Here is a 14,358-nt window from a genome sequence, read left to right as displayed (position 1 = left end):
TTTAATAATGAGATTTATTAAATTTACCATAACAGCCTAGTGTGTACCTCTGGCCAAATTGCTTTATATCTAATTATTAGATATAATATAACCTGATATAGCCCAATATATAATCCAATAGATTGCTTGGCAATATCAATACCAATTGAATTGTTGTATGTTTATTTATTTGTTGGAAATTTGTTAGAATATGGGGAAAAAATGTTTAATAATAGGAAATCTTTTAAATAATGATAAATAATTTTTAATTATGATACTAAAGTATAAAGTAAATTCATGTAAATGCAGTCTCTAAAGAGTGAATTATACTCTGTAGTACAAATGCTTTTCCAATAGAATAAATATCAATAGAGTATCAATAGAGTAAATCAAATCTTCAACAAATTTTTTTCATGTACACGTAAATTAATTATTTAATTAAATGCATATATAACTTCTTATATTTTATAGATTCTTAAAAAAATTATCTTATAAAATGTAGAAATTATTTCACATAAAATAAGCTGCTAACCATTTTAGAATATTGAAATATTTATCAATTTGACAACATTGATTTCTTGAATATTAGTAGTTTGTTTATATTGTTGAGAGTTGTTTGCATAAGTAATTCTAATATAATAAATAATTTTTATTATATTTACGTTACTCATTATTTTTTCTTTTTGTAGTTTTGAATAAAATCATTTGTGTGTATGATAAATTATAATTTAGTATATACTATTTATGTTTGCATACAATTTCATAATTGTGTATAAGCCGACATTTGGAGTAATTTTAGTTAACTTCATAAATTTATTTACATTTATGAAATGCTCTAACCAACTTGTTCATTTATGATGTATACTAGAAACTATTTTTTTTATTTTCTACAATTACTTGTTTGGCAGTTTCTAGAATAACATTGCGATTGTAATTTGCCATTTTAAATATTTGATTCTATGGTAATATGATTTTTTCATATGAAAATTAATTTTTAATTCAGTTTGATTTTAACTAAATAAATTTTTGTTTTTACTGTCACAACTAGGTGCATAGACAAACACTGGGCATTTCTGACATCAATCTTTATTCAGGAATATCTTGTTGGCCAAGACGCGTTTTGGGCATAAGCCCCTCTTCTGTCAGCTACATAATAAAACTTGAACATAGTACATATTGTTTTATATTATAATCGGTTACAATGTACCATTTCTTTTGTGATATCTTGTAAGGAGTGTTAATTGGTATACATCTTGCTTAAAATTACTTATTTACAGTTAAAAATATATACTATGAGAAATTCATATTCGTGTTTTATTATGTAGCCGACAGAAGAGAGGCTTATGCCCGAAACGCGTCTCGGCCAGCAAGATATTCCCGAATAAAGATTGATGTCAGAAATGCCCAGTGTCTGTCTATGCACCTAGTTGTGACAGTAAAAACAGAAAAAAGAAGACACAGTTTCAGAATACGCAATAAATAAATTTCAATAAAATTTTTTGTTTTTTATAAAGAAATTTTAATAACTAATAAGAAGTATTTTAAAAAGAATATATGCAATACAATGAATACAAATATAAGATGATATGTTGTTAAATTTTCACTTTTGATTTACTTTTCAAAAATATATACTTAAATATTTAAAATAAATAAAGAAGTCGTTTTTCAGAATAATAAATATTTTAAGTTTTCAAGATTTAAATTTCAGTACTTATATTATAGATTGGTTATTATTTGGATGAAGATAATGAATGGGCATTGAGTATTGATGAATTGAAAAATGCAATTTCTAAAGCAAAAGAAACTTGTGAACCACGAGCAATAGTAGTAATTAATCCAGGAAACCCAACAGGTAAGAAAAAATACTTTCTTTTGTATTTTGCCATATTGATGATAAAAGATAATTGTAGTTTATTTAATTTGAAGTTTGCAATATTATATAATACATCTTACTGTAAGATATATAAATTAATACAGTATTTTATTTTTATTGGGTAACCAAAAAATTTCATGCACTTTTATAAAGTTACTAGTTTTAACCTTAATTATGTGGTATTCCTTGTAGATTGCATGTTATTGTTATTGCCATTCTAAATTTAGACTTTCACAGCAATTTGTTTATAGTAAATGTGAAAAAAGATGTCAAAATACAGTCGACCCTCCCCCTATAACACGGTAGATACGTTCCAGTTTTTATGAATCCATTTTCTACGAGTCCAGCCAATCACAGCCCGGCACATATGCAGTTTACAGCCTACGGCTGTTTGAAAGGTTTCTTCAATAAAATTAATCGATTCTAGACTAATTCGACTCAATATTTCCAAAATACATATAATTTTTTGGGAATAATCCATATAAACTATGCTATAAACAAAAAATTGTAGGATTGCTTACCGAGCTTGCACCGTTCGACTACGCCATTGCTTAAGCTTGTTTTTGTCATGGAGCTTGTCATTGAATGGCACTCTTGTGCTTCCTGATAAATTATTTTTTTTGCAAAAAATTCACTGAACTTTGGAGACATCATTAATATAAATATAATTTTTATGGACGTTAAATAATAAATGGTTTTTAGTAGGTCCACTGCTCATTTAAACTCAGCGTTTTGTGCAATATCCGCTATTGATCTAGATTCGACCAATCCTGTTGCGACATGAGTTGGTGATGACATTTTACCATGTTTGTACGAATACTATCACAATTTTTTTGCCACGATATAGGAATCCGAACTATAAGAACCCATGTTATAGGGGAGTCGACTGTACAGTTTTCTGAGCATGCTTACTTTATAAATTTAAACTTGAGACAAATGATCTTTATAAATACTTTATAAATTTAAACTTGAGATAAATTTAAACTTGAGACAAATGCAGAAAGATATGCATAGCATTCAGAGAAGTATAGTTAGTGATTGTCTAGCCCAGAAATGGAATAGAAAATTTGTATCAGAGGATGTCTCTTTTGAAAATACTCTCCATGAAGAATGGCAAACAATCATTGATAACAATGAATTAATGAATGCTATTGAGCCAAATTTGATTCAAACATATAGACAGCTTGCATAAAGATTTGATGAGAATGACAAAAACCATTTATCTGCACTTGTATCAACTGGAAAAAATGTACAAATTAAACAAATGGATTCCATATGAACTCTCAGCAAAAAATAAATCCTATAGATTTTCAATTTGTTTATCTCTTCTTTTTCATCATAAGAACAAGCTGCTTTTGGACAGAGTAATGATGTGTGATGAAAAATGAATTATGTACTAACGCTAAGTGATCTTATTGTGAGAAGTCGGGGGCAAAAGGGGCTGTTCCCTAAATGCCACTTATTTGGCATGGGTTGGTCTTACCAACCCATGCCGTTATCGTTGTATGGTTAGGAGGGCAAATAGTTGAGTGGGGAGGTTGCAATGGGTAAGTCGATAGACGTCCTTAGCTCAATTAAGACAGGGAGTCAGGTTTAAACTTAACAAATAAAGTTTAATATAATCTAAATCTAAGATATACTTAGGTATTATACAGTAAATGGTTAAATGTGATTAAATATAAAATCATACAAAGTTGTGACTATTCAAATACCTATGCCGCAAGTTGTATGCCTAAGTTCACAAACATGGAGAGAGAGTTTACATTTATCTATCCAAAATACCTCAAATCTTCATTCATTGAGGATATGACATCATTCTATAGTCTTGAGGAGGATTCTTTGTTGAGGGAATGGTGAGTGTCTTCTCCGGGGACTGGATCAGGTCCATTTTATGGAGGTGGCAGCATATAGAGCTCCTTCTTGCTCTTCCTTTTGCACTAATGTATCCTCTATGGGGCTTCCTTATGACAATGCCTAGAACTTTCAGTCTGTTGTCTTTTTATGCATTTAGCCTGGGAACTGATCATGTGATCAGCAGTTGTTATATAAAATTTTTCTTGAATGTTATATAAAAATTTTCTTGAAAACGTATTAATATATCCTTAAAATCCTGGATCTCACATTATCATCAGCTACCTTCCAGGAAATTTGTGCCTGCTGTATCAAAATCTGCACTTCATCAACAGATTTCGTTGTTTGATGGACTATAACAGGTATTGTTTGTTATGAGCTCTTATCCTCAAACCAAATAATCGCAAGGAAAGTTTACTCTTCTCAGCTGCAATGAAGGCATAAGAAGCTTTTCCAAAAATACTGGTGCTGATTAATTGCAAAGGTATTGTTGTTTCTCACACTTCAAGAGTGACCCAGGAAAAGCTTCACAGCCATTCTTGGGAAATTCTACCCCACCCACCCTATTCACTAGACCTATTACCATACGATTTTCACATTTTCTTGTCACTTGGCAATTATATTCAAAACTAGCAATTTCAAAATGAAGAGAAAAGGAGTTAAATGAGAATTTTACTTTTAAAGACACAATTTTATAAAAGTGAAATTTATAAATTTGTTTCTGATTGGAAAGACTTCTTAATTGTGATGGTGTTTATTTTTATGATGTTTTGGTTTTGTCTTAGAAAAACTGCATAAACTTTTTTAGTTATCTGATAAAAGAATTTAGCAAATTAACATATTTAAAGAATATTTAAAATATCAGTCATGATTATAAAATTATTTAATTTTTGGTCTTAGTCAAAAATTTAAATTAATTGGTAATAATTAAAATTTTTAAAACAGTATGAATGACATAAATTTATTACATGTAAAAGTTGATAGCATTGTCTAAATACAGTAAAGCTCCATTTTTATGAACTAATTGGTTCCAGGAAAACTATCATTATTCAAATCATCTTATATACTATAAACTCTGGTCATAAAATTACATTTCAAGAGCAAAATCTCAATTTTAACAATCAGCATATATTGAAAATGATGATTATAAAACACATTTAATGCCATTTATTTCATACAGTCATATCTTTAGATACTTGTAAAGCAACTAGTTGTAAAATGGGCATTTACTTTATATTATTACTATTTTTATTACTACATTTTTTAATGTGTTGTTCTAATTACAATAGAAGTGCTATATACAAGTTATTTTGCATATTCACAAAGCTAAAATTTGCTTATCTGTGAAAGAATCAACAAAAAGTAATGAGACAATTGGCTCACTGAATTGCAAAAACATGTATTTATTCTATGAGCAAATTCTGCTGTCAGAATCATAAGTCCTGTATTAGTAAATTTTGAAACTAAATTTTTTCCCTATAGAAATCCCTTCCGCATTCTGAAACAACAAACAAGATTTGTTATTTCAACACTGTTTTCATATATGAGTATTTTAACTGTAATCATCCTGTATGATAAAATATATTTTTAATTTTCACAATGCCTTTATACTAACTAGTATCTACACTTATGTCAAGATTAAAGCAATATACACAAATGTACATGGAAGAAAAGGAGAAATGAATGGTCCTTCAATGCGATGAATCAGTCAAATGCCTTCTCTGAAACATGTCTAATAAGCAACAAATGTATCAGGAACACTTCCTAACTGTTAGTGGTCCTAGCAGATGATTGCTTGTCAGAAACAATTTCACTATGACATAATGCATTTGGTGCACTGCCATTATTTGCATGACACTTGTGTAATAGGAGGGCACTTTGCTTATTTACATATGACATACATTTCAGCTACTCCTGTTTAATGGTTTTGATTTTTTACACAAGTTTTGTTTGTTGCTTTAATTTTGGACAGCAGTGTATAATGATATATTAACATATATAAGCTGTTTAAAATAAAAAACATAATAGGTTAATTTAAGTAATAAATAATATTTAGTTGCAGCAATAAACGATTAATTTTAGTAATTTCTGCAGTAATTATAAAAATTAATTTACTCACTCATTCTTTTCATAATAATAGGTTCAGTTTTAACAAGAGAGAATATTGAAAAAATTATAAAATTTGCATATGAAGAAAAACTTTTCATTTTGGCTGATGAGGTAAGTACTGATTTGAAATCAGTTTTAAACAATGTAAAAATATACATATACATGGATATTAAAGTCAAGATATAATAATTTTTTTATTTTTGCAAAACAATTTATCAATTTGTTTCCAAACTCCTTTTTTTTCTGTAAGTTTGCTCCTTATTTCTCAAGTGCTGATGAAGTAATTTTGTTGGATGAACAGCATTCTGAAATGCTTCAAGTTTTGTGAAATGTTGACTATCCAGGACCATGCAAAGGATATAAAACTATTTATCAATGAAAAAATTGTAATGTATAGACAGGCACTTTCCTAGATCAAACACATTTTGTGATTACTACAAAATCTTGGAAAAAAATCTAACCTACTGTTGATTGTGGAATTATGTTAGTTTCATACATAAGCAATTTTTTGTTCCTCATTACCATTATTCATTCAATTTTGCAGAATTCCCAGGTTCATTCAAACTCATACTCCAGTTTATGTATGAAGAATAAACAAAAGTTTATTTGCAATTTATGTACACTCTTTGAATATGAACAGTTAACGTTGTTATCCTGACATCTCTCCAGAAATAAAAACAGTTTTACATTAGGTGCACAATATTATGTCAAATCATAACTTTAATTAAAGACATGACTAAGTTTTGACTCTTCTTGAATTTCAGAAACAATTTTCTATGCCTAAATTGAATGCTTGACCATTTCTTCAACTTTTCCAAAATTGATAGGTGATTTAAAGTTTAATCAATCCAACTTTCTGAAGTTAGCATGCAAATGACAAAATCTCTATTCTTAAATGAACTTTTCTTCAAACATTCTTTTTATCAACTCTTTCACTTGGCCATATTTCAATTCTATGATTTATTCTAAAAACATTCTACGTTTTAAAAATCAAATATCACTTGCATGTACTTGACAATATCAATTGCCAGGAATTTGTATCTTCAACTATCTGTTCATGAGACAATGATTTATTTCTACTGTTTGAAGGAACATTTTGATTTAATAATAGATTTTTAAAAAAATCATGTGATGAATGATCAATGTTAGTCCTTTCATTATATATAAATTATCTGACAATGACTGAAACTTGTCTTTTTATTTATCAAGCTATAAATCTGTCATGAACCTCATGCTTAGAACAATATTAACTTTTTCATAAAACCTATGATGAACTCTTCCAAGAAAACCTGAAATGCATATTGCTATCATTAATGTCAGAAATATGATGAAGTTAATAAAACATTTCCTGTTCTGAACCTAGGATATGTGAGTGGTTTATAGTTTGGTGAATAAAAGAAGAGTTAGTAAAGCAATGAATTATTTTTACATTCTGCATATTCAAAATCTCAGCATCAATCCAGCGAGATGCTGCTGGAAGTGATGCAACTGCCGGATATTTCAGGGGAGAAAAACAATAAAAATGGCAAATGATGTGGACTTCCATGTTATGTTAAATGATTTTTGAACTTCTTTAATTAGAATAGATTAATGAAAAAGAGAAATAGAGATAAAGATATTTAAAATTTCCATAGGAGTTTTAAATAATTAAATNATCAAAAGCTTCATTGATTCTGGAAATTTTCATTCTGATATATAATAATATAATGTATTAATATATATAAATAAATTTCAGGTTCTTATAGTGACAGTGCAGGTGTTGAAATTATAAAAAAACACGTTGCTCAGTATATTGAACGACGTGATGGCATTCCATCAGACTATAACAACATTATTTTATCTACTGGTGCTAGTGAAGCCATAAAAGTAGGACTTACATTCATTTAATATATTCAATTTATATAATAAATGATTTTAAAGTAAAATGAGAAATTTTGATAAAGTTAAATAGATTTATTTTTTTTAATAGTCTGTCCTCAGCTTATTGAATTATTCTGTAAGTGATAAATTACCAGGTGTTATGACTCCTATTCCTCAGTATCCATTATATTCAGCAACATTAGCAGAATATAATATGGAGCAAGTAAGTTTATTTTAACATAATTTAAACTTATTTTTATATATGAAAAATACATTTATTTTACAGATGAGATATTTTCAGTAAACAATTGATTTTCTAAAAGTTGTGTGTGAATGAAAATAATATTTTTTCTTTTTATTTTTAGAAAAAACTAAAAAAAACAGCTATGGACATTAAATATGTAAATAAATGTAATAGCAAAGCTAGATTAGTAATGTATTTTCTAGTAAATTCTTATGTAGGCCTATTCACAAAGGAATTTTCTTAGATTAAATACAACAATGATATTAACTGATTTCCTGTAAGAACTAATTAATCCAAAACAATGCTTTCCTTGTAAAACACCTTTATTTCATAAACTGCTATTCAATAGCCATAGATTTCCATCAATATGGATACTAAATTGCAATTTTAAATAAAGGTATTTGACAAGGAAGGCATTGCTTTGGGTTTATTAGTTCTTATAGCAAACTCAATGAATTAAGTGTCATAATGTGGTACTGGAATTGACTGGAGCAACAATATTATAAATTCTCCTGAAAATAAATTAAGTATAATGATATTTTTGTTACTTTCATATTCTAATAGATTTTCAATGAATCACTACTGATCCAATGTTTATTTATCAGGCTATATTAAGGCTAATTAATAATTAGATATAAAGCAATTAGGCTACATGCATTTTACTACTGAGAAAGAGATGGAACAGTTAGACTCATCTCTTTCCCAGTAGTAAAATGCAATAATTAAAAATAAATTAATTTAATAATGAGATTTATTAAATTTACCATAACAGCCTAGTGTGTACCTCTGGCCAAATTGCTTTATATCTAATTATTAGATATAATATAACCTGATATAGCCCAATATATAATCCAATAGATTGCTTGGCAATATCAATACCAATTGAATTGTTGTATGTTTATTTATTTGTTGGAAATTTGTTAGAATATGGGGAAAAAATGTTTAATAATAGGAAATCTTTTAAATAATGATAAATAATTTTTAATTATGATACTAAAGTATAAAGTAAATTCATGTAAATGCAGTCTCTAAAGAGTGAATTATACTCTGTAGTACAAATGCTTTTCCAATAGAATAAATATCAATAGAGTATCAATAGAGTAAATCAAATCTTCAACAAATTTTTTTCATGTACACGTAAATTAATTATTTAATTAAATGCATATATAACTTCTTATATTTTATAGATTCTTAAAAAAATTATCTTATAAAATGTAGAAATTATTTCACATAAAATAAGCTGCTAACCATTTTAGAATATTGAAATATTTATCAATTTGACAACATTGATTTCTTGAATATTAGTAGTTTGTTTATATTGTTGAGAGTTGTTTGCATAAGTAATTCTAATATAATAAATAATTTTTATTATATTTACGTTACTCATTATTTTTTCTTTTTGTAGTTTTGAATAAAATCATTTGTGTGTATGATAAATTATAATTTAGTATATACTATTTATGTTTGCATACAATTTCATAATTGTGTATAAGCCGACATTTGGAGTAATTTTAGTTAACTTCATAAATTTATTTACATTTATGAAATGCTCTAACCAACTTGTTCATTTATGATGTATACTAGAAACTATTTTTTTTATTTTCTACAATTACTTGTTTGGCAGTTTCTAGAATAACATTGCGATTGTAATTTGCCATTTTAAATATTTGATTCTATGGTAATATGATTTTTTCATATGAAAATTAATTTTTAATTCAGTTTGATTTTAACTAAATAAATTTTTGTTTTTACTGTCACAACTAGGTGCATAGACAAACACTGGGCATTTCTGACATCAATCTTTATTCAGGAATATCTTGTTGGCCAAGACGCGTTTTGGGCATAAGCCCCTCTTCTGTCAGCTACATAATAAAACTTGAACATAGTACATATTGTTTTATATTATAATCGGTTACAATGTACCATTTCTTTTGTGATATCTTGTAAGGAGTGTTAATTGGTATACATCTTGCTTAAAATTACTTATTTACAGTTAAAAATATATACTATGAGAAATTCATATTCGTGTTTTATTATGTAGCCGACAGAAGAGAGGCTTATGCCCGAAACGCGTCTCGGCCAGCAAGATATTCCCGAATAAAGATTGATGTCAGAAATGCCCAGTGTCTGTCTATGCACCTAGTTGTGACAGTAAAAACAGAAAAAAGAAGACACAGTTTCAGAATACGCAATAAATAAATTTCAATAAAATTTTTTGTTTTTTATAAAGAAATTTTAATAACTAATAAGAAGTATTTTAAAAAGAATATATGCAATACAATGAATACAAATATAAGATGATATGTTGTTAAATTTTCACTTTTGATTTACTTTTCAAAAATATATACTTAAATATTTAAAATAAATAAAGAAGTCGTTTTTCAGAATAATAAATATTTTAAGTTTTCAAGATTTAAATTTCAGTACTTATATTATAGATTGGTTATTATTTGGATGAAGATAATGAATGGGCATTGAGTATTGATGAATTGAAAAATGCAATTTCTAAAGCAAAAGAAACTTGTGAACCACGAGCAATAGTAGTAATTAATCCAGGAAACCCAACAGGTAAGAAAAAATACTTTCTTTTGTATTTTGCCATATTGATGATAAAAGATAATTGTAGTTTATTTAATTTGAAGTTTGCAATATTATATAATACATCTTACTGTAAGATATATAAATTAATACAGTATTTTATTTTTATTGGGTAACCAAAAAATTTCATGCACTTTTATAAAGTTACTAGTTTTAACCTTAATTATGTGGTATTCCTTGTAGATTGCATGTTATTGTTATTGCCATTCTAAATTTAGACTTTCACAGCAATTTGTTTATAGTAAATGTGAAAAAAGATGTCAAAATACAGTCGACCCTCCCCCTATAACACGGTAGATACGTTCCAGTTTTTATGAATCCATTTTCTACGAGTCCAGCCAATCACAGCCCGGCACATATGCAGTTTACAGCCTACGGCTGTTTGAAAGGTTTCTTCAATAAAATTAATCGATTCTAGACTAATTCGACTCAATATTTCCAAAATACATATAATTTTTTGGGAATAATCCATATAAACTATGCTATAAACAAAAAATTGTAGGATTGCTTACCGAGCTTGCACCGTTCGACTACGCCATTGCTTAAGCTTGTTTTTGTCATGGAGCTTGTCATTGAATGGCACTCTTGTGCTTCCTGATAAATTATTTTTTTTGCAAAAAATTCACTGAACTTTGGAGACATCATTAATATAAATATAATTTTTATGGACGTTAAATAATAAATGGTTTTTAGTAGGTCCACTGCTCATTTAAACTCAGCGTTTTGTGCAATATCCGCTATTGATCTAGATTCGACCAATCCTGTTGCGACATGAGTTGGTGATGACATTTTACCATGTTTGTACGAATACTATCACAATTTTTTTGCCACGATATAGGAATCCGAACTATAAGAACCCATGTTATAGGGGAGTCGACTGTACAGTTTTCTGAGCATGCTTACTTTATAAATTTAAACTTGAGACAAATGATCTTTATAAATACTTTATAAATTTAAACTTGAGATAAATTTAAACTTGAGACAAATGCAGAAAGATATGCATAGCATTCAGAGAAGTATAGTTAGTGATTGTCTAGCCCAGAAATGGAATAGAAAATTTGTATCAGAGGATGTCTCTTTTGAAAATACTCTCCATGAAGAATGGCAAACAATCATTGATAACAATGAATTAATGAATGCTATTGAGCCAAATTTGATTCAAACATATAGACAGCTTGCATAAAGATTTGATGAGAATGACAAAAACCATTTATCTGCACTTGTATCAACTGGAAAAAATGTACAAATTAAACAAATGGATTCCATATGAACTCTCAGCAAAAAATAAATCCTATAGATTTTCAATTTGTTTATCTCTTCTTTTTCATCATAAGAACAAGCTGCTTTTGGACAGAGTAATGATGTGTGATGAAAAATGAATTATGTACTAACGCTAAGTGATCTTATTGTGAGAAGTCGGGGGCAAAAGGGGCTGTTCCCTAAATGCCACTTATTTGGCATGGGTTGGTCTTACCAACCCATGCCGTTATCGTTGTATGGTTAGGAGGGCAAATAGTTGAGTGGGGAGGTTGCAATGGGTAAGTCGATAGACGTCCTTAGCTCAATTAAGACAGGGAGTCAGGTTTAAACTTAACAAATAAAGTTTAATATAATCTAAATCTAAGATATACTTAGGTATTATACAGTAAATGGTTAAATGTGATTAAATATAAAATCATACAAAGTTGTGACTATTCAAATACCTATGCCGCAAGTTGTATGCCTAAGTTCACAAACATGGAGAGAGAGTTTACATTTATCTATCCAAAATACCTCAAATCTTCATTCATTGAGGATATGACATCATTCTATAGTCTTGAGGAGGATTCTATGTTGAGGGAATGGTGAGTGTCTTCTCCGGGGACTGGATCAGGTCCATTTTATGGAGGTGGCAGCATATAGAGCTCCTTCTTGCTCTTCCTTTTGCACTAATGTATCCTCTATGGGGCTTCCTTATGACAATGCCTAGAACTTTCAGTCTGTTGTCTTTTTATGCATTTAGCCTGGGAACTGATCATGTGATCAGCAGTTGTTATATAAAATTTTTCTTGAATGTTATATAAAAATTTTCTTGAAAACGTATTAATATATCCTTAAAATCCTGGATCTCACATTATCATCAGCTACCTTCCAGGAAATTTGTGCCTGCTGTATCAAAATCTGCACTTCATCAACAGATTTCGTTGTTTGATGGACTATAACAGGTATTGTTTGTTATGAGCTCTTATCATCAAACCAAATAATCGCAAGGAAAGTTTACTCTTCTCAGCTGCAATGAAGGCATAAGAAGCTTTTCCAAAAATACTGGTGCTGATTAATTGCAAAGGTATTGTTGTTTCTCACACTTCAAGAGTGACCCAGGAAAAGCTTCACAGCCATTCTTGGGAAATTCTACCCCACCCACCCTATTCACTAGACCTATTACCATACGATTTTCACATTTTCTTGTCACTTGGCAATTATATTCAAAACTAGCAATTTCAAAATGAAGAGAAAAGGAGTTAAATGAGAATTTTACTTTTAAAGACACAATTTTATAAAAGTGAAATTTATAAATTTGTTTCTGATTGGAAAGACTTCTTAATTGTGATGGTGTTTATTTTTATGATGTTTTGGTTTTGTCTTAGAAAAACTGCATAAACTTTTTTAGTTATCTGATAAAAGAATTTAGCAAATTAACATATTTAAAGAATATTTAAAATATCAGTCATGATTATAAAATTATTTAATTTTTGGTCTTAGTCAAAAATTTAAATTAATTGGTAATAATTAAAATTTTTAAAACAGTATGAATGACATAAATTTATTACATGTAAAAGTTGATAGCATTGTCTAAATACAGTAAAGCTCCATTTTTATGAACTAATTGGTTCCAGGAAAACTATCATTATTCAAATCATCTTATATACTATAAACTCTGGTCATAAAATTACATTTCAAGAGCAAAATCTCAATTTTAACAATCAGCATATATTGAAAATGATGATTATAAAACACATTTAATGCCATTTATTTCATACAGTCATATCTTTAGATACTTGTAAAGCAACTAGTTGTAAAATGGGCATTTACTTTATATTATTACTATTTTTATTACTACATTTTTTAATGTGTTGTTCTAATTACAATAGAAGTGCTATATACAAGTTATTTTGCATATTCACAAAGCTAAAATTTGCTTATCTGTGAAAGAATCAACAAAAAGTAATGAGACAATTGGCTCACTGAATTGCAAAAACATGTATTTATTCTATGAGCAAATTCTGCTGTCAGAATCATAAGTCCTGTATTAGTAAATTTTGAAACTAAATTTTTTCCCTATAGAAATCCCTTCCGCATTCTGAAACAACAAACAAGATTTGTTATTTCAACACTGTTTTCATATATGAGTATTTTAACTGTAATCATCCTGTATGATAAAATATATTTTTAATTTTCACAATGCCTTTATACTAACTAGTATCTACACTTATGTCAAGATTAAAGCAATATACACAAATGTACATGGAAGAAAAGGAGAAATGAATGGTCCTTCAATGCGATGAATCAGTCAAATGCCTTCTCTGAAACATGTCTAATAAGCAACAAATGTATCAGGAACACTTCCTAACTGTTAGTGGTCCTAGCAGATGATTGCTTGTCAGAAACAATTTCACTATGACATAATGCATTTGGTGCACTGCCATTATTTGCATGACACTTGTGTAATAGGAGGGCACTTTGCTTATTTACATATGACATACATTTCAGCTACTCCTGTTTAATGGTTTTGATTTTTTACACAAGTTTTGTTTGTTGCTTTAATTTTGGACAGCAGTGTATAATGATATATTAACATATATAA

General features: G+C 28.4%; 1 protein-coding gene across 1 annotated transcript in view; it reads left to right on the top strand.

Moving 5' to 3' along the window:
• LOC111631317 (alanine aminotransferase 1-like) overlaps nt 1-14,358 on the top strand; it is a 47,945-nt gene that overhangs the window by 22,672 nt on the left and 10,915 nt on the right. Inside the window, exons 6-11 of the mRNA XM_023375534.1 lie at nt 1,702-1,831; nt 5,844-5,923; nt 7,265-7,337; nt 7,548-7,678; nt 7,782-7,895; nt 10,355-10,484. Coding sequence (XP_023231302.1) covers nt 1,702-1,831; nt 5,844-5,923; nt 7,265-7,337; nt 7,548-7,678; nt 7,782-7,895; nt 10,355-10,484 — 658 coding nt within the window. The remainder of the gene's footprint in view (nt 1-1,701; nt 1,832-5,843; nt 5,924-7,264; nt 7,338-7,547; nt 7,679-7,781; nt 7,896-10,354; nt 10,485-14,358) is intronic.

The sequence above is a fragment of the Centruroides sculpturatus genome, unplaced genomic scaffold, assembly GCF_000671375.1.
Source record: "Centruroides sculpturatus isolate CEXI.00-Female unplaced genomic scaffold, Cexi_2.0 scaffold293, whole genome shotgun sequence".
Lineage (NCBI taxonomy): Eukaryota > Metazoa > Arthropoda > Arachnida > Scorpiones > Buthidae > Centruroides > Centruroides sculpturatus.
The sequence above is the reverse complement of the archived record's forward strand: the minus strand, read 5'-3'. Positions and strand labels throughout refer to the sequence as shown.